Source organism: Cynocephalus volans, chromosome 4, assembly GCF_027409185.1.
Source record: "Cynocephalus volans isolate mCynVol1 chromosome 4, mCynVol1.pri, whole genome shotgun sequence".
Taxonomy (NCBI): Eukaryota; Metazoa; Chordata; class Mammalia; order Dermoptera; family Cynocephalidae; genus Cynocephalus; species Cynocephalus volans.
Genome location: NC_084463.1, coordinates 86,434,640 through 86,457,035, shown reverse-complemented (window position 1 = coordinate 86,457,035; position 22,396 = coordinate 86,434,640). Strand labels below are relative to the sequence as shown.

The window sequence follows — 22,396 nt, the reverse complement described above, 5'->3', positions numbered from 1 at the left end:
TCTTCAATGATTTCAACATAGATTCATGTGAGGCTAGAATTGAAGTGTTTCACTATATAAATCATATGTAATTTAAGATACAGTGGGTTAATCCTCATCCTGACCCAGATCCACCTAGATTTATATACAGGTAATTGCACCTGAGTTTGCTGCTCATTTTCCATGTGAATCACAGGCGAGATCAATATAAATTCAATTACTCTCAGAGTTCTGGAAAAATGTAGAAACAGGAAGAATTTAGAAATAGTCCCATTTGTTCTGTGCTTCCTTTTTATAGACTAACCTTCTCTATTTACAAGTCTACAATTTACTCAGTAATACACAGCAATCTGTAGCATCCCCAAACTTTTCCCTTGCATTTTTCTAATGACATGATTTTATTGAGGCTAGCAGTAATCCCCTCCTATAGCTACCATCCAGTTCTATTTTATTGGACACCATAGTTCAGAATTCAGAAGATAAATTCTTCCACTTTTTTGACAATATGACAAATCTTTAATTTGGTGTCTTTAACTTTAACCTGGTCTGCCTCCTTTCCATTCTGTACAACACTGGCAGAGTGACCCATCTAAAGTGCAAATTAGATTTCAGTTACCATTTAAAACTCTTCAATGTTTCACCAGCATCTTTAGAAAAAAGACCAAGTTTCAAAAGACAAGTTCCTCCATGTCCTCATCTCTGGCTACTACCCCAGCCTTCCCTCCCAATAACATGACACTTTTCTGACATTCCATGATAGCTCATCTTTCTAAGCTATTCAAGCTATTGCTCTCCCTGGAATAATCTCCCACTCTGAGCAAGTTCTATTAATCCTTAACCCTCAGTTTGGCCCAGAAAGCCTCCCAAGTCTACAGAAACTCCTCAAAAGTTCCACATCCTCCATTTTGGTGGTATGTATTACATTTCTTCCTGTATCTGGCCCCCACTTCCACTAGATTGTGAGTTTTCACGAAGGAGCAGGTATGTTTGTCTTCCTCTGTCCCTTCCCCCTCACCTTACTTCTTTCCTTCTTTCCCTTAACAAATATTTGCATTTACTAGAAGCAACCATTTTATTAGGCCCTTGAGTACGATGGTGAGCAAAAAGAAATACAGGCCCCTACCATGTTGGTGCTTAGAGTCTACTAGAAGAAACTTGTAACATTAACAAACACACTTTGACTATATAGCTACCAATGGGGATAAGTGCTTTAAAGGAAAGAAACACATGATTTTTGCATATAAGAAACAGCACCTAAGTTAAGGCATCTAGAAGGTTTCTCAGAGAAATTGACTCCTGAGCTGTGATCTAAGTGCAAGTGTGGGTGGGGATGGGCAGGGCTGATGGTAAGTATTCTGGACATATGGATCAGGATACACAGAGGGTTGGGAGGAAGCAAGGGAAGCAAAAGGAACCAAAAAGCCAGTGTTGTATTTGTGCATGAAAGAAGCAAATTGGATCAGGGCCAGAGCATGGAGGCCTTTCTACGCCGTGGTAAGGATTTTTGTCCTTATCCTAGGAGCAATGGAAAGCTATTAAAGTGTTTTAAGCAAGAGGAGTGATTTAATTTAATCAGCCCTTTGAAGTTTCTTTGGTAGCATTGCAGAAAACGGATTAGGTGACAGCTATAGTGAATTTCATCAAAAGTGGACCAATAGTGGTTAAAATCCAACTCCTCACCTGACGAATACCTAATCTGATGCAGTGGACCGTGGCCGTGGCCGGAAAAATTTCACAATTATTCTGGACGGTCACATTTTAAATTTGCATGTACCTCAGTAGGACTCTTGACACAACTCCAAAGGGTCGCCACGCTTCTCTCATCAATTTACTATTTCAAGCAAAACTTTACATCTTCTTCCTTCTCCTCAAAATTCCAACACACCTTCCACCATCCTCAATCTTAGTGATAATTTTACGTGTATTTCAGTGAGAAATACAGAAGAAATTGAAAGAGAAATCCCATTTCTCTCACTCCAAATCCACTGTGCAGCCTGTAGCCATCGTTTATAAACATCTTCTCTGCCTTCCTCCTGTTAGGAACCATGAGCCACCCACACTGCCTCATATCAAGTCAATTCTTTCTTTTCTAGAATCCATTATGAGGCACTTGTGGTCTTTGCTTCTGTAACTATACCCTCGATCTCTCCAGCAGTGTAAACGTTCCCTTCTCTATTTAATTCTCATTATTCAAATCTTTACTGTAAGTATATAAGTAAGCTGTAATATAATTATTATAACATAGTAATATGCCCTTAGCTTATATCTGCTTTGTCCTTATATCTTCTTCAGCTGCTGACCTATTTCTTTATTCCACCTTAGATACAATCTCCTTAGAATATGTCCAGTGGTCTTCCAGCAAATGTTTAACAGCCAGGTCTAAAAATAAATAACAAATGACTACATAAGCCCTATTTTACGGTTGTCTTAGTTGGTTAAAATAACATAGACTGGGTCATTTATAAAGAAAAGATATTTATTTCTCACAGTTCTGGAGGCTGGAAAGTCCAAGATCAGGGCACTGGCAGGTTCAGAGTCTGGTGAAGGTTGCTCTATGCTTCCAAGATGGCACCTTATTGCCGAGATCTTACGTGGCAGAAGAGCAAAACAGAAAAAGGAGACGAACACTATGTCCTCACACGGTGGAAGAACAGGAGAATGAATCCACTCCCTCAAGCCCTTTTATAATGCCCTAAGCCCATTTATGAAGGCTTTGCCCTCATGATTTAATCACCTCTTGAAGGTCCCAGCTCTTAATACTATCACATTCGCAATTAAGTTTCAACACATGAATTTTGAGGAACACATTCAGATCACCGGAATGGTATTTGTCAATTTCTGTGGAATAAATGCTCCCACTGTGGACGATAGAAAGCTTTCAAACATGACTTCACTGACCATAGAATTGGGAAGAGAAACAACCTCTCATGAGCTCATAGGGGCTAACCCCAGCATGCCACCGGATTTGTCTATACTTACCATTTCTACTTCCCGTCTTACTATTATTATCTCTTGAACCTATTTTGATCAGACATTAGTTCCCTACACTCCATTAAAACCACAGCTCCCATTGTCACTAATTCAGTCCTCATTTTACTACAGTTCTCAGCAGTGTTTGACACAACTGATCACTCTTTTTTGAAACACTGTTCTGTAATGTCTCAAAATCAAATGCTCCTCATTCTCTTCTTACCTCAGTGGCCACTCATTCTTAATTACCTTTGGTGAACACTACATGTTGAAATGTCCCAGGGCTCAGTCTTCTCTTTTGTCTCTTTTCTACCTATATCCATTTCTTAAATTAGTCACTCTTGATAGGACAGTGCCATCTCTCAGGGGAAGTTTTGAGAACTTGTGGAGACAAGTTGATTCTCACAATGATGACACATTACTGAAATTTAAAGGGTGGAGGTCAGGGACAGTAGACATCCTGCAAAGTTGCAAAGAATACTATGCAACAAATAATTGTCTCACTTTCTACATTCCTTTTAACTGACTTGCAGTACACACATGTAAATAAAAAACTCATCTAGTTTTTTATTATAAAAATGCAAGATTTTTTGCATGATTTTAATATGCATTGATATTTCCAGGATTCGCAAACCCCCTGTAAATTGAAGAAATATTGTGTTCTGCTGTATACAGAAGTTAACCAAAAGGTGTTGGCCATTTTGGAAAATCACATCATAAGTGCTGTGAATTAAATTTCATCCCCCCAAAATTCATATTTTGAAGCCCTAACCTACAATGTGACTGTAGTTGGAAACATTGTCCTCATGGAAGTAATTATAGTTAAATGAGATTATAAGGACAGGGTCTTGATACAATAGGATTAGTGTCCTTATAAGAGAGACAGGAGAGAGCTAACTCTCTCTCTCCTCCTCGCACCTCACAGTGTATCTTATGTTTCTTATGAGGACACAGTGAGAAGGTGACTGTCTGCAAGCCAGGAAGAGAGCCCCTCATTAGAACTGGCACCCTGATCTTGGACTTCCGGCCTTTAAAATTGTGAGAAAATAAATTTGTGCTGCTTAAGCCACCTGGTCTATAATATTTTGTTATGGCAGTACAAGATGACTAAGACAGTAAAGGAAACAGTGCTCATGGTATTTGAATCGTATTTGGAGTGTGTATTTAGAATGTCTTATTCCTAATCACTCTGTGTGGGGGTACCAGAGTTTACCTACTTCATTATGATTTCTAGTGTAGACATGCCTGAAATTTTAAATATTGAGTATAAATAATCTATCATAAATTGTTTTATTTAATAACTTCTTTACACTTTCTAAATTAGAATGTTAAATTGATTTTTAAAATTCGTGTGTATATAATGCCTCTAAATTTAATTTTAAGACTGTAAAATGAGATTATAAAATGTTATAAAACAAGGTGTTGGAGCTGACAGAGTTGAAAATTACTGCTATAGGTAATCCCATCCAGCTTCAGGACTTTAAATCTATCAATATGCTAATGATTTCCAAATTTTGATCTCTAGGCCAGACCTCTCCCCAATTTCCATACTCATGTATGCAAAGGCCTAGGCAATCTCACCTCTTGGAAGTCTAAGAAACGTCTCATAAATTTAATATGTACAAAACTAAACTTTGAAAGTCCACTCCTAACTCCCAAACATGCCAAGGGTACTTCCCCATCTCAGTGAGGGGCAGCACTGTCCACTTAGGCTAAAAACCTTTGAGTCTTCCTTGATGCCTGGCTTCTCTTACATCCCACCTCCAATGCATCAACAAAACCTAGCAGATTTACCTTGGAAAGTCCACCCCTCTTCATGACCCAATCGCTATCACCCTAAGCCAAATTAGCATTTTCTCTTGTCTGGACTTCAGCAAGAACTTCTCTCTTAACTCATCCCCCAATTTCCACTTTTGCCTACTCCCACCATATTCTCTACATAGCAAACAGAGTTACCCTTTCAAAACGTGAGTCAGATCCTGATGGGCTCCCATTATATTTATAATAAAACTGAGGTCCTGAAGTAACTACCTGATGGGACCTATGAGTTTTTCTCAGACCTTATCAACTATGACTTTCCTTCTTTTTTTTTTTTTTTTTTTTTGTGACCGGTAAGGGGATCATTAACCCTTGGCTTGGTGTCGCCCACACCACGCTCAGCCAGTGAGCGCACCGGCCATCCCTATATAGGATCCGAACCCACGGCCTCGGTGCTCCCAGTGCAGCACTCTCCCGAGTGAGCCACGGGGTCGGCCCATGACTTTCCTTCTTACTCACTCAGTGTCAGCAACACGGCACTTCTCACTCGTCCTGGAACACAAGCATTCATCTTATTCTGTGTTTTTGAGCTTCCTCTTATCTCTGGCTAAAACGCTTTTCCTCCATATATTACTCCTCTCCATTCAGGGCTCTGTTCAGAGAGCTTTGCTGACCTGCAACAGTCCAGATTCAGCCAGAAACACGACTCAATTAAATGGAAGGAATTTAGTAAAGGGAACTAGTGGCTCAGTTGAGGGAAAAACTGAGAAGTCCAGTTGAGGATGGTGAAGAAATCTAGAGAGTAGCAGGAAGCCACAGCCATCCATAGGTGCTGGTGGGACACAGGGTGCAGATGAGGTCACCACAACCCACAAACCAGGACTATATGGCAGGAGACAGAACCACCGCCAAAGCATCTCCACAAAGCTGATACAGCCTTCTCTCGCCACAAGTTTGGCCTGTTTTTTCACAATCCTCAGAATTCTCACTCTTTCCATCTTTCCTCTAAGCTCAGTTTGTTTGTTTTTTTCTTAATAACCTCAGCCTGCCAACCACTAAACAGTACATATAAGAAGAAAATGGATAATCATTCAGATTTAGACTTCAAAACCAACCCTTGATCTCTACTAGGTTAAAATCTGAATCCTGCTATAGCCTATACTATGCAAATCCCCTACTCACCTCTCTGATCTCCTTTCGCACTGCTCTTCCCCTCTTTGTCTCCATTCCATACCCACTGGCCTCTTTGCTGTTCCTTGAATACCCAAACTTATTCTCACCTCAGAAGCTGTGCACATGCTGTTTCCTCAAGCCTCAACACTTTTCTTCCTGAAATCCATCTGACTTATCCCCTCACCTACTTACCGGTCTGCGCAGAACATCTGTAACTATCTAAAATAGCCTACTACCCTGCATTACTCCTCTCCCTTACCTTTCTTTCTTTATCTTCATAGCATTTATCACTTTCTGACACAAAATATACCGATTGCTTGTTTGTTTATTGGAGGCCTCTACTGACAAGAATACAATCTCTATAACAGGAGGGACTCTATTTTTTACAATGCTGTATTCCAGAGACTAGTACAGAGTCTGAAACATTGTAGGTGTTTAACACATATTTGATTATTAACCAAAATAACAAATAAGTTAACTGTTATCTTCCACAAATAATTAACCATTCACTAGTCATAGCAACAGCAACAACAAAAAAGAATACTTCTAGCAAGAATACACTCCTTGTGGATGTAGTAGTTGACATTAAATACCTGTTATGAACTAAGATTAAAGTTTACATTACATCAACATGAATTATGTTAAATTCATGAGATTTCATATACCCAAATATGACTTGTGCTATTCAAAGAAGTCATTCTGTTCAAACTTATTTTCAATCTCTTCCTTTGGCATGTCCTTCAAAATGGAATCAGTTAGCAAAAAGTTTCTCCCACTCTGTAGGTTGTTGTTTCATTCTGTTTTTTTCCTTGCTGGGAAGAAGTTTTTAGATTCATATAGTCCCATTTGTTTATTTTTTTCTTTTGCTGCTTGTGCTTTTGGGCTCACGGTCATAAAGCCTGTGCACAGAAATAATTGCTGAAGTGTTTCACCTATATTTCCCCTTAGTAATTTTACAGTTTCAGGTCTTATACTTATGTCTTTAATCCATTTTGAATTGATTTTAGTGTATTGTGAGAGATGCATATCTAGTTTCATTCTTCTGCATATGGATATCCAGTTTTCCCAGAACCATGTGTTGGAGGCAGTCTTTTCCCCAATGTAGATTTTTGTTGCCTTTGTCCAATATCAGATGGCTATAAGCCTGAAGGGTGATTTCTGGGTTCTCAATTCTACTCCATGGGTCTGAATGTCTATTTTTATACCAGTACCATGCTGTTTTGGTTACAACAGCTTTGTAGTATAATTTGAAGTCAGATAATGTTATGCCTCCAGCTTTATTTTATTTTATTTTTTTTGCTCAGGATTGCTTTGGCTATTTGGGGTCTTTTGTTTTTCCATATGAAAGATAAGATTGTTTTTTTTCAGTTCTGTGAAGAATGCCATTGATATTTTGATGGAGATTGCATTGAATCTGTAGATTGCTTTGGGTAGTATAGACATTTTCACAATGTTAATTCTTCCAATCCCAGAGCATGGAATATCTTTCCATATTTTTCTGTCTTCTCTAATTTCTTTCAGAAGTTCTTTGTAGTTCTCATTATAGAGGTCTTTCACCTCCTTGGTTCAGTTGATCCCTAGGTATCTATTTTACTTGTGACAATTATAAATGGGCTTACTTTCTTTATTTCTCTTTCTGTTAATTCATTATTTGAGTATGTAAATGATACTGATTTGGGGGCATTTATTTTGTATCCTGCAATGTTACTGAAGTTATTAACCAGATCCAGGAGTTTTTTGATAGAGTCTATAGGTTTTTCTATATATAGTTTCATGTCAACTGCAAATAGTGAAAGTTTGACTTCATCTTTTCCAATCGGGATTCCCTTTATTTCTTTCTCTTGCCTGATTGCTCTGGCTAGTACCCCTAGCACTATGTTAAATAGGAGTGGTGAGAATGGTCATCCTTCTCTTGTTCTTGTTCTTAAGGGAAACCCCATTCAGAATGATACTGGCATTGGGCTTGTCATAAATGGTTTTCATTGTGTTGAGATATCTTCCTTCTATACCTAATTTGTTAAGAGTCTTTATCATGAAGGGATGTTGAATTTTGTCAAATGCTTTTTCAGCATCTATTGAGATAATCATATGGTCTTTGTCCTTGAGTTTGTTGATATGATGTATCACTATGCATCTGACAAGGGATTAATATCCAGAATATACATAGAACTCAAGCAATTATACAGTAAAAATAAATAAATAAATAAATAAATAAATAACCCAATTTAAAAATGGGCAAAGGAGCTGAATAGACATTTTTCAAAGGAAGACATACAAATGGCCAACAGATACATGAAAAAATGCTCAACATCACTAGTCATCAGGGAAATGCAAATTAAAACTACATTGATATACCACCTCACCCCGTTAGACTGGTTGTAAGAAAAAAGATGGTGAATAACGAATGCTGTCAAGGGTGTGGAGAGAAGGGAACACACCTACACTGTTGGTGGGACTGTAAATTAGTACAACTATGAAAAACAGTATGGAAGTTTCTTAAACAACTACAGATAGATCTTCCATACAATCCAGCAATCCCTCTTCTGGGTATATACCTAAAGGAATGGAAATAATCAGGTCAAAGGGAAACCTGCACTCCCATGTCCATCCTAGTTCCATTTACAATAGCCAAGACATGGAGCCAACCTAAATGTCCATCAATGGATGACTGGATAAGGAAACTGTGGTATATATATATATATACCATGGAATACTACTCTGCCGTCAAAAAGGATGAAATACTCCCATTTGCAACAACATGGATGAACCTGGAGAAATTTATGTTCAGTGAAATAAGCAAAGCACAGAGGGATAAATACTACATGTGCTCACTCATATGTGGGAGCTAAGAGAGAAACAAAGAAGCAAAGAAAGACCACAGTAGTGCATTGGTCTTACAGAGGGAGGGAACTTTCCTAGGGAGACAAAGTGGAGTGGGGGCGTGAGGGGGAGGGAGGTTGGGAGATAATTGGGTGGGAGACACAGGGTTCAAAAGTAATTTCCGGTAATGGGTATGTGCCAGTATGAATCTGGCCCTCACATCATGGGCACGAGGGGTGACAATTAGCTTTGTATCTCATGAATATTAATAATAAAAAAAAGAAAGAAAGAAAAGCAACATGAATAACTGGAATGGTAACAGATGAGTTTCCAAGTGCATCAGAATGAGTAATAAAATCAAAATGAAATTATATTGGCATTCTTTAAAAAAATGTGCTCAGTATTCAATAGGAGCACTTTTATTTATTTAATTTATTCACTCATTCATTTCTTTATTTTTTATTTTTTTGCAACAACCAAAAGCCATTCACCATTATACCTAGTATAAGGTGGATGACAATAATGGCCTAATATATATTACTGATATAAAGTAATAGTCTTAGTATAATTTACTGTGGTCGTAATTTGACTTACAGGAAGCCCCCAAAAGTGAAAAGAAATTACTTTAAGCATTTAACACATATTCTGTTTTAATATTCTCATGAAAAATCAGCTGGATAAAGTCAAAAACATGCCTAACTTCTACAGCAATATAGAAATAAATAGAGATAGAGAAATGGCCATCACCTCTTTTTTGGCCTAGTCCTTAATTAACTAAGGCTCCATCTTATGTTACTTGCACTGTAAATAGTCAACATATTATGTGATCAAGGCAAATCCACAATGTTATATGGCCCTGTTCCCCAACTTTTAAGCCTCAAAGTTAACCATATCTTCTGACTGTAGTAAGTTTTTTTGATAGACCATATAGGAGTTTATATCCAGATTCAAGGAAGATCTGTCATGTGATACATACACTGAGTCCTTTATTGCATGTTTATCCACAATCATTGACAATCCATTAACTACTGAATGGATCAATGGCAAAAATTTTAAATTAATTTGTGGACATTACATATGTAATACTTCTGAAGTAAAATTCAAAGATGTCTGGGATAAGCTGGTATTTATACTGCTAAAATAACCAAGGGTATAATATTATTTCCTTTATTATAAACTAGTAATTATATCTAATGAGAAAAACTAAAAAGACATTTTTTGACGGTTAGAATGACAATCAAGCCAATAGGAAATCTGCAATTTTATGTTTAAAACTGGAAAACATGACTGATTCCTAAAAAGCAACCAAATATTTATTAAATTAAAAGAAAAATCTACTTGGGTAATCTACTCCATCCCCTCTACCACCTTCATTTCAATGGAAAACCTGAATTATGTTTAAAGGGTTTTAAAAGTCTTCTAAACTTAACAGGTCCTCAGCACTTTAACATCTCCTTATCCTGCTATAGCTACTTCATTTGCTTCTTGGGCACTCTACAGCTAGGTGTAGTGGATTAGTCATGGAAAGATCATTCATGGGGTCATCTTAAACCTGTTATCTGGACATTGTACACAGCCCATGCAGAACATATTTCAGCAAAGAAAAAGTAATTATTAAATATCTCTATGTAAGTTTTTTAAAAAAAATAAACATCAGCTATTCAACCTCTTAAGCATCTCTTCAGTATTTCCTGTACCCACTGATCTTGATACTGAATTCTAATCAATTATTTTTTCAAACTAAAAACCAGCAGTAATTACTCTCAGGAGTAATATTCCTATTTTTACTTCAATAATTGTAATCCCATTGTTTTATGTCAGCTAAATCTCTTTTTTTTAACTAAAGTTTCAGATACTGGCATGATTATTTAGGGGTTCTCTACCTAGATGCTTGACATTTTTTCCAAGTGAACAAATATTTCAAGTCAACACCGAAAATTGTCAATTAATTGAAACACATCTGACTGGAAGTAAATTCTCTGAATAGAATGATCTTGATTTTTTTCAATGGCACATAATACATTTAAAAAGGAGAATAAAACTAAGACTATGAAGTGTTTCTAGAGATAATTAGTGTTTTAGAGATAATTCAAATAAATAACTTATTTTAATGGGCTACTGGTGATAGAAAATAACTTTGTGAAGAAACTCAGTAAGAATACCTAGTAATAAACCATTACAAAGTCTCTGCTTAGACTCATGACTTAAATTATGTCTTCATTGTGCTTGTTTTCCCTCAGATATAGAATCCTATCAATTACCATTCATTACTGAACTTAATTCTTAATGTATTGGGATTATTACCAGAAAAAAATTTTTCTCATTCTTTATTTCCCAAACACTGCAAAATAATTATGATTATATCAACTAATACTAGGCATATTGTGAGGGTATTTCCATGTATAGCAGAGTTTTTATATTGCGGATCTGCCATGATCTCTTTTGAATGCTACCACATGAACATTATGTATTTAAGCCTGTTTTTCATGATTCCAAATAGGTCACTACTGCTCAAAGATCTTTTTAATTCATTTAGTTGCTTGCCCATTAAATCCTATGTTGCACATTTTCGCCATTTTTCCAAATTTCCAATTCTAAGCTGGCTGCCCTTTCTAAAGACAGAGAATTTTATACACCATACTGATACTTTTAACTATATGATATAAGCTCCTTTTATCACTATCCTTTTCCTCATCCCAAAATATTTCTTTCTTATTACCAAACAGCCTATCTTTTCCTGATTTTTACAGAAATTAGTTACTCCTTTCCAGTGCTAACTTCTCAACTTGAGCTCATAAATCCATTCCTTGAAGTTTCTGTCTCCACCCTTCCACTGCCTCCTTCCCCTCTTCCTTCAATTGTGTACAAGTCTTCCCTTGACTTTAATCCATCCAGCTAGCAACTTATTAATACCATTTTGTTATGGTGTGTTAAATCCTTCAAAGGTTTTCTAGAGTTTCTAGGTTATTCTAATAATTTGTTGAGGCATTCAAGATATTCACCAAGCTGATCCCAAACGATTTTTCCATACTACTCCCTAGATCAAATTTTTGCTTTTGTTCGATTGTTTTTGTTTTGTTTGTTTTGTTTGATTGATTGAAGGCTGATTGACTCCTCCTTCCCAGATATGGTTTAATAATTACCTTCCCTGATTTTTAACAATGCTGTGATTTTCACTTAAATTACCTACATCTTTCTTCATCTGCTTGATTTCCAAGATTCAGCTCAAATTCTATTTTCTCTGTGAAGCTTCTCTTATAGCCCTAGACCACATTGAATCTACATTTTTCTGATTCCCTGCATATTTTACGACTCCTTGTTTAGCACTGAATTATAAAAATGTTTTAATTTACATTTGCCTTCATGTTTATACCTGTATCCTTTCCTTCAAACAACAACCTAAACAACCAACCAGCAAACCAACATTTACTGAGCACTCACTTGTCAGTCACTGTGGTGGATCACGGGAATATAAAAATAAGAAGTATTTGTTTTATCTACACAGAACTCTTAAAACGATGCATCTCTAAGATAATAAAAGTATTCATTGAATAGGTGAGTAAAGTGTCACCAACAGATTTGCTATTAAAAGGGACCAGTATTCCAAAGATACTGTATACTTACTTACGTATACAGATATATCACACAAATAATCTTGCAAGAACTGGAAGATCTGTGTGATCTCAATCCCAGGTGTTGATTATTTTCAGAGCCAAACCAACCAATATTTATAAATTCATGTTTTCTCAGAAACACATTTCAGCATTTCTACTATTGCTACTACATGTGAGAAGTAGGCAAAAACCTATAATTTGCAAGCACAGTGAACAATATATTATTAATTATTACTGATATCCAAGGTATTCTGATTCCAAAAATGCATGTACAAGAAGAAAACATAGATGTCAAAACTGGTAGGGCAAAGGGCATAAAGAAATATCATTATTTGTAAGAATGAATACGCTAACAATAAATAACTTTTTTAAAAAAACCGTATAAGCAAAGAAACAAACAGAACAATAACTTGAAACACATTGACATCTCTGTACATGCAGGTAGTAATACTAATTAAACACATTCAACTTATGCTGTCCCATTATTTTCAAAGCATGTATCTTAAAACTCTATACTGTACATACCTGTCCAGTCTCCTACTATTTTAAGATGAATCCCAAATATTTCTTTGGTTTCAGTAGGACACTAAAAAACAAACAAACAAACAAAAAACCACTAGAATCAATTCTGATTAATAATTATGTATTACCAGGCTATGATTCAATTATAACTTTTATTCTTATAGCAAGTCCTCCAAATCAATAGATAACAGGAAGGAACAGACTAAAATCTATATAGATCCTCATAAGTGGGGGGGAAAAAGCCATGTCAACCAGTCAATAACACAATCTACATTACTTTAAAAACCTATAAATATTTATATAAAATAATAAAATCCACACGATCTAAAACTGCTAGTATATTGCATTTATGTACAAATACTGCTGAAACATCTTCTGAGTTAAAATATATGAGGATCTAGATCTTAATCACAAAGAAATGAAGACTAATGATTTTTGTCATTTTCTCCCTAGATATTATTATATACTTCACATCCTAACCAATTCCAGGTGAAAACATTCTCAATGTGACATAAATTTGTCATGCCCAACAATTATGTTCCTACAGAAATGATTCTCTTTTATTCTCTCCCTTAATTCTCAAAAGAAATCTGTAGTGAACTGGTAAGGGGACTTAGGGAGGAGGATAAATTGTGGGACTGGAGGTAAGAAAAAGTGTCTGTGGTCTCAAATTTAGGAAATCTAGAAAACACTCAGGTACTCAAAATGAAAAAATGAATTTTAGTTGACAATAAGAAATGAAGAATTCCTTCTTGTTTTACAGATTCCCAATTCTTTATCTACAATTTCAAAATTCAAAAGTTTTGAATAAGTTTTTCATAACTCATTTGGTAGAACTATCTGACTTGAATTGAGGGGAGGCTAATGATGGGAGGGTATTATACAGAACTATTGTCCTGCAGAATTATCAACTTGTTTGAGAATGTTCATTCCCCTGTTGGAGATATTAAGTAATGTATGGAATATGCATAGCTTTTAAAGTTCATAAAATTCTGAATTCTGAAAGTATATGTAACTTAAGGGTTACGGATAAGAGATCATCTGCCTGTGACTACCCAGCATTTATCAAGTACCACATACCAAGGGCAGAGCTAAGTACTTTATTTCTATAATCTCAAAATAACATTGCAGAGTAGTCTTTTAAATAAAAGAAAATTGAGTAATTCAAATTTAAAGTTATCAATATGCCCATGGTCAAACAACTAGTAAAAAGATAAGACAGAATTTGGATCCAGGTCTATGAAACTACATAGTCTCCATTAAAGCAAAGAATGGAAAATGGGTGTGGGCTGCATAAGAAATCAAATGGAGGAGAAAGAGATATTGTTCAAGCTTAGCAGAGTCTGTGTATAACAATATGAATTAAGGGGAAAAGGGTATAAGGTTCAGGTACATATGAAAGAAAATGGCAGTGCTTCTGAAGGTCACCTTGATTAGAGATTGTGTTACATAAAGCAAGTCTAAAACCTCAGAGCTCACTGTGTATACCAATTAATGTAGATCTTGTAGGAATGCTCTAAGAGGAGATAAAGGAAGATAAAGATACCAGGAAGATATGTTAACAACTGATCAGTCAAAGAGGAAATGTAGCTTGAAAATCAGTGAAAACACTAAATTAAAATGTAGGTATTAATCATTTTTTCATAATAAATTAAAAACAAACTAAAACCACATGATGTAAGTTGAAGGATGGGAATTAATGTAACATGGAATTTCCAAACTACTACTCTACAATCAATGTTTCCAATAGGATCATTACTGCTAACAGCAGTATAAAATAATAAAATAAATTTATATATTTAAAAATTATATTGTTTAAACATTATTTGTACTATGACTGTGATATTACTTCCTTTATATTGTGAGATGTTATTTCATTTACATTGTGGTTTTTAATAACTCAGAGCAGTCAGTTTTGTTATTAGTAAATCTTCAAATAAGATGATATTGTCTGTTAAAACCACCCACCATTTTCACTTCATAGTATTTAAGGTTGGCCAGAGCTTCTGGGTAACAAAAGTTGGAGCTCTCAGAAAGCACGAAGCCCAGCAGAACGCTGAGTTACAAATCTGATCCTCCACATGCTTCTTGATGTTTCCTTTATTGTTAACTAGTTCTTAGGTTATGAAAAGATTATCTAAATCAAGAAGATATCGTAATGGGAAGCCAAAAAAGTTGGTCTTTGTATGTCTGAGTATGCATCTGGATTGATTTAATCTCATAATGCATTCTAAAAGAAAATATACGTTTTGCCAAATGTTTATATCTCTGTTCTATTCTTTCAGTGCAGACATTGTAAAATGTGATTACATATGATGTTTAATATCTCCTTGGGTATGACTGAGTAAACCTCCCTAAGTGTTGGCCAAATGTATCAACATAGCTTCAAAAGCTGATCTGGTTTTGAATAGATAAAACACAATATTGTTTCTCTCAACCTCTTGGGAATGATACCTTTATAAGTCACTGATACTTCTCAAACTAGCTAGAATTTAAGAAGACAGACTTCAACACAGTCTTTACTTAAGCATACCACCTCATATTCAAAGGGGTCCTTCACAGAATAACATAAAGAATGACTTCAGCACACATGATTTGAGAAATGAATGAAGATCTCAGAATCACATTTTAGTATCTTTGAACAAATAACATTTAAATTCACTAATGTTTCCTAAAGCACAGTGATTCTTAAAAGGTTCTTCACTGTCTTTTTAATAATTTTAGAAAACTTATTAAAGGGAAGAAATAATAAAAGTATTGAGATATATATATGTCTCTATTGTTTTTCCTAGAATATGCTTATCACAATTTTTCAGTTAAAAAAGTTACAGAATAATATGTTTGGTTAAGCTCACATTAAAATAAAAAGAGATATTGATTCTTTTCTGTATATATGGGAAAAAGTTGAAGAGAATATATAATAAGCTATTAGAAATATTAATTCCTGAGAAGTAGAATTGAAGACAGAGAAAATAAGAACTCTCATAATTATTTCATACACATCTACATTTTTTATTATAAGCCTTTGCTATGTTTATAATTTGATGGAATTTTAGATGGTAATATTTACATTTAATGTTTAATGTTTACATTTTAATTTAAATGTAAACATTAAAACATTGCTGAGTCTTAACTTTAGTTTCCTATATTTAGAGAATGCAGTTTGGCTCATGTTGACCTAAATGTAAATAACAGAATACATGTAACCTAAATTTAAGGACAAGAAAAATAAAAAGTGGCAGATTTTTACTTTAACAACAAATCTGTATGTATACTTTGAAATCTTGGAAAAAATATAACCTTCCTTTTCAATTATTTGTTCAATATAGCACTATGTTTTTAAAGTGTACACATGACTAATGCCTTTATAACAGTCTCACGAAAATATAAAAAGAAATTCTGTAACTCATGTTTGGGAATTAATGTAAAAATGATGTCACTGCACAAAGATTTATTCAACATGGAAAAGAAATGCAAAATCTGAATTATTTTTTTGTTTGTTTTAAAATCAGGAGCCTTGCAAAAATAAAAATGATTCTAAAATAGTAGCATCTAAATTTTCAACTAACCTGATTTGTGAAACCAGAGAAAATAATCACAGAATATGATGTTCTTTAATCATTTTTATCAGGTCTTTATTTTAATCCCATCTTCCCAAGGTCTAACTTCACATTTTCTACTGTCTGCTAGACATTTCTACCTGGAATTCACTCTAAATTTAATATATTTAAAATAGCTGTTATATTACTTCCCAAATCATCTTCTCCTTCTGATTCCCCTATATCTGGAAATGGAACCTACCTCTTCCTCAAAATAGGGACTCAAATCTCAGAGTAATGTTACTTATTTTTCTTGCTGCCAGCACTCAATCAATTTACAAGTCCTTTCAACTAGTCATTCCAAAGAAAGTGTCTGATCACAGCAATGTCTTATTGATTTACCTTTTGTGTCTCCCTATGGAAAAATACCCATATTCTTTCTTCCCTATGGCCTATGGCCAAACACATCTGTTCCAAATTCTTTCCAGTTTTGTAGTCCATGTTTCTCCTTTGTTCACTATAATCCAGCTAAACTAACATTTATCAACTAATACATTTCCCTGTCCCTTTGTCTCCCCAATTACTAGTCTGCCCGTTTAAAATGACTTCATTTCCATTTCTCACATTGAATCCTAGAAACTTTTCATGGTTTATCTCAAATGCCACCATTTAATGAAAACATGGTGATTTTTCCTGCCAAGAAAATTCTTCACTCCCCCAAACCCTCAAATTATTTGTATGACTTTTATTCTCCTTATTATAATCTACCTCTTTATTTTTGTGTAATTTTTTTCTGTATTAATAGACTATAAATGCCTTGAGATCAAAAACTATTTCTAAATCATTATTATATATTCCATAGCACCTAAGACACAGAGGGTATCAGTTCAATAAATAAATACCAGTTGAATAAAGTAAATATCCATTGAATAAAACATTGGAGAATAAACCGGAGAATAAATAAGAGCATCAAAGGTGGGCAAATTTTCTATAATTTATCTATACACTCAACAAATATTTATTGAGTGTTCAAAATGTTCCAGAAACTATGCTAGGGATTCATGTTATTTCACAAATGAGGATTGTTCTAACAGTCTGGTCAGAGATAATAAGCCAGAAGCACAGAATCCATCACAATTAATGCAACATCATGGCAGTAAACATTTTGACAAATATAATTTTAATGCTTACATGCTTACCTAAAAGAAAAAATGTTTACATATATATTTGAATGAAAAAAAAATTCTCAGTATTAAACAGAAAGATTCTGGAAGGGTATTAAGAATTTTTATTAACTTCGATTGAATGAATGCATTTATATCAATTCTCTCAGGAAAACAAAACTAAAAATGACCATTTAGGGATATAAAAATACAAACCACAATGGCAAAGATAACATGGTGAGTGATAACAATGGACAATGTTGACAAAATTTTGAAAGGTGAAATGTGGATGAAATGGTGGTTTAGGTACTGAGTGAACAAAACATATGAGGCTGAAATCCCACTACCCTCAGAAAAGGATCACCTTGAGAAGCAAGCCCATCTTTCTATCATGACACCGGAAAAGTTCAGTTCTCAGAGGCAATAGGAGCAAGCTGGGGTTGGGCTCGAGATTAAAACAAATAATTTTGGTCTGACCAATAACAATAAAGGAGATTGAAGCTGTTATCAGAAGGCTCCCAACAAAGAAAAGCCCAGCACCAGATGGATTCACAGCAGAATTTTACCAAACATTCAAAGAGGAATTGACACTGATTCTTTACAAACTATTCCAAAAGATTGAAACAGACGCAAATCTCCGAAAATCATTCTATGAAGCAAACATCATCCTGATACCAAACCCAGGTAAAGATATAACCAAAAAAGAAAACTATAGGCCGATACCCTTGATGAATATAGATGCAAAAATCCTCACTAAAATACTAGCAAACAGAATACAGCAACACATACGTAAAATTATTCACCACGATCAAGTGGGATTCATCCCAGGGATGCAAGGTTGGTTCAACATACGCAAATCAATAAATGTGATACACCATATTAATAAAGTCAAACACAAGGACCATACGATCATCTCTATAGATGCTGAAAAAGCATTTGATAAAGTTCAGCACTCATTCATGACAAAGACCCTTTATAAGTTAAGTATAGAGGGAAAGTATCTCAACATAATTAAAGCCATATATGCCAAACCCACTGCCAATATCATCCTGAATGGGGAAAAGCTGAAAGCTTTTCCTTTAAGAACAGGAACTAGACAAGGATGCCCACTCTCACCACTCCTATTCAACATAGTGTTGGAAGTACTAGCCAGAGCAGTCAGAGAAGAGAAGGAAATAAAGGGCATCCAGATTGGAAAAGATGAAGTCAAACTGTCCCTGTTTGCAGATGACATGATCCTATATATCAAACAGCCTAAAACGTCTACAAAAAAACTGTTGGAATTGATAAATGATTTCAGCACAGTAGCAGGATACAAAATCAACACACAAAAATCAGCAGCATTTCTTTTCTCCAATAGTGAACATGCAGAAGGAGAAATCAAGAAAGCCTGCCCATTTACAATAGCCACCAAAAAAATAAAATACTTAGGAACTGAGTTAACCAAGGAGGTGAAAAATCTCTATAATGAGAACTACAAACCACTGCTGAGAGAAATTAAAGAGCATACAAGAAGATGGAAAGATAACCCATGCTCTTGGATTGGAAGAATCAACATAGTGAAAATGTCCATACTACCCAAAGTGATATACAATTTCAATGCAATCCCCATCAAAATTCCAAAGACATTTTTCTCAGAAATGGAAAAAACTATCCAGACATTTATATGGAATAATAAAAGACAATGCATAGCCAAAGCAATGCTGAGCAAAAAAAATAAAGCTGGAGGCATAACACTACCTGACTTTAAGCTATACTACAAAGATATAATAACCAAAACAGTATGGTACTGGCATAAAAACAGACACACTGACCAATGGAATAGAATAGAGAATCCAGAAATCAACCCACACACTTACTTCCATCTGATCTTTGACAAAGGCACCAAGCCTATTCACTGGGGAAGGGACTGCCTCTTCAGCAAATGGTGCTGGGATAACTGGATATCCATATGCAGGAGAATGAAACTAGATCCATACCTCTCACCGTATACTAAAATCAACTCAAAATGGATTAAGGATTTAAATATACACCCTGAAACAATAAAACTTCTTAAAGAAAACATAGGAGAAACACTTCAGGAAATAGGACTGGGCACAGACTTCATGAATACGACCCCAAAAGCACGGGCAACCAAAGGAAAAATAAACAAATGGGATTATATCAAACTAAAAAGCTTCTGCACAGCAAAAGAAACAATTAAAAGAGTTAAAAGACAACCAACAGAGTGGGAGAAAATATTTGCAAAATATACATCTGACAAAGGATTAATATCCAGAATATATAAGGAACTCAAACAACTTTACAAGAAGAAAACAAGCAACCCAATTAAAAAATGGGCAAAAGAACTAAGTAGGCATTTCTCTAAGGAAGATATACAAATGGCCAACAGACATATGAAAAAATGCTCAACATCACTCGGCATCCAGGAAATGCAAATCAAAACCACACTGAGATACCATCTAACCCCAGTTAGGATGGCTAAAATCCAAAAGACTATGAACGATAAATGCTGGCGAGGTTGCGGAGAAAAAGGAACTCTCATACATTGTTGGTGGGACTGCAAAATGGTGCAGCCTCTATGGAAAATGGTATGGAGGTTCCTCAAACAATTGCAGATAGATCTACCATACGACCCAGCTATCCCACTGTTGGGAATATACCCAGAGGAATGGAAATCATCAAGTCGAAGGTATACCTGTTCCCCAATGTTCATCGCAGCACTCTTTACAATAGCCAAGAGTTGGAACCAGCCCAAATGTCCATCATCAGAGGAGTGGATACGGAAAATGTGGTACATCTACACAATGGAATACTACTCAGCTATAAAAATGAATGAAATACTGCCATTTGCAACAACATGGATGGACCTTGAGAGAACTATATTAAGTGAAACAAGTCAGGCACAGAAAGAGAAATACCACATGTTCTCACTTATTGGTGGGAGCTAAAAATTAATATATAATTCACACACACACACACACACACACAAAAAAAAAAAAAAAAAACCGGGGGGGGAGGGTGAAGAAGATATAACAACCACAATTACTTAAAGTTGATACGACAAGCAAACAGAAAGGACATTGTTGCGGGGGAGGGGGGTGGGGGGGAGGCAGGGAGGTTTTGGTGATGGGCAACAATAATCAGCCACAATGTATATCGACAAAATAAAATTTTTTAAAAAATAAATTAATAAAAAAGAAAAAGAAAAAGAAAATAAAAATAAATTTAAAAATAGAGAGAAAATAATAATAATAATAATTTTGTTCATGTCTGTATAAGGGGTGATTTAAACTCCAGATTCACCTTGCCCTGAGCACAAGCCAGGCAGCTATCACTCCACACACCCAAAGACAAGCAGAGGAAGAATGCAAAGGGTTCTAAATGCAGGAATAACTCATAGTAGAAGGCAGTGCTGAGATGCTAGTCATTCACTGAATAAATATTTAATGAAAGCACACTAAGTGCTACCTCAAAATAGCATGCCCAATACTGAGTTCTACAAATTTCCATCAGAAGCTGCTCTCCACCCCGACCTTCCCTATCTCAGTTAATGGAACTCTGAAGAGTTTTTGCTCAGACAAAAACTTTGGAGTCAACCTTGACTCCTTTTTCTTTCACATTCCACTCACAATCTATGGAAGAAATTCTACTAACTCTAACTTTAAAATGTATTCAGAATCTGACCACTCCTCACCATTTCTACTGTCACCACCCTGGTCAAAGCCATCGTCATACCTCGACTGGATGACAGCCTCCTACCTGGTCTCCCTGTTTCTGCTCTTGCTTCCCTTCATCTACTCTTAACACAGCATCCAGAGTGATCCTGTTAAAAAGTAAGCCATATCATGTTATTTCTCTACTCAGACCATCCGATGACTCCCTTATCAGTCAAAGTAAAAGACAAAGGTCTAAGTATCTGGTAGGCACTTGGATATATGAACCTGAAATTCAGAGTTGGAATCTGGGCTGGAAAATATAAATTTGGGCGGTGATAGTGTACAGATGCATCAAAAAAAGTGGATGAGAATACCAGAAAATATGTATAACTAGAGAAAACAAAAAGAGGCTCAGGGAATGGATACTGGAGTGTTCTGATATTTGAAGCTCATAAGGATGACAAAGAAAAGCAAAAGAAAGACTGGGTAAAAATAGCCAAAAAATTAGGAGAAAAGCCAGGTGAGTGTATGTTCTGGAAACAAAATTTAAAAAGTGTTTGAATAAAGTGAATAATAAGATGTATTAAATGCTACTGGTAGGTTAAGACCATTAAGGATTGGAAAATGATCACTGGACGTAGCAATAACATGGTCATTGCTGACCTTGGAAATGTTTCAGTGAAGTGCTGTGGAGAAAAGTTGATGTAAGAGAAATGAGAGGGAAGGAATTAAAGGCTGGGAAATGGGGATGTGAGTCAAGAAGAGAGCTTTTATTTCTTATTTCCTCTTTAGTACCTAGGTCAAAAGAGGCATACCAAAATACCAATTGAATAAATCAAGTTTAATATTAAGCAGTAGATTTGTTCTGAATACACTGACCTATTTAAGTTCATGTTTATCATGCAGGCTCTTGTTAGGCACTGAGGGAATATTTTCTTTTCCCCTGGAAAAGAGCCAAACTAGAGCAGTTAGATGATGTTTAATTCTCAAAGAACTCAGATGTCCTGTTAGGTTTCATGAGCAATACTGTCCTTCTGGGGCAATTTCCACCACTGTGCTTGGGCTGTGTTTATGACATATTGTTGCCACTAGGCTATCCTCTATCCCAGCTGAGTTTCTAAACCTTCTAAGCAAAAGATTTGTGAAGTCCTAGAGTAAAACAATTTTTTAAGAGTTAAATAGACAAGAGTATGACCAGA

General features: G+C 35.4%; 1 protein-coding gene across 2 annotated transcripts in view; it reads right to left on the bottom strand.

Annotated features, from left to right (window-relative positions):
- NOX4 (NADPH oxidase 4) overlaps positions 1 to 22,396 on the bottom strand; it is a 158,742-nt gene that overhangs the window by 40,359 nt on the left and 95,987 nt on the right. For both annotated transcript variants that reach the window (XM_063094259.1, XM_063094260.1), the window contains exon 12: positions 12,840 to 12,900. In XM_063094259.1, coding sequence (XP_062950329.1) covers positions 12,840 to 12,900 — 61 coding nt within the window. The remainder of the gene's footprint in view (positions 1 to 12,839; positions 12,901 to 22,396) is intronic.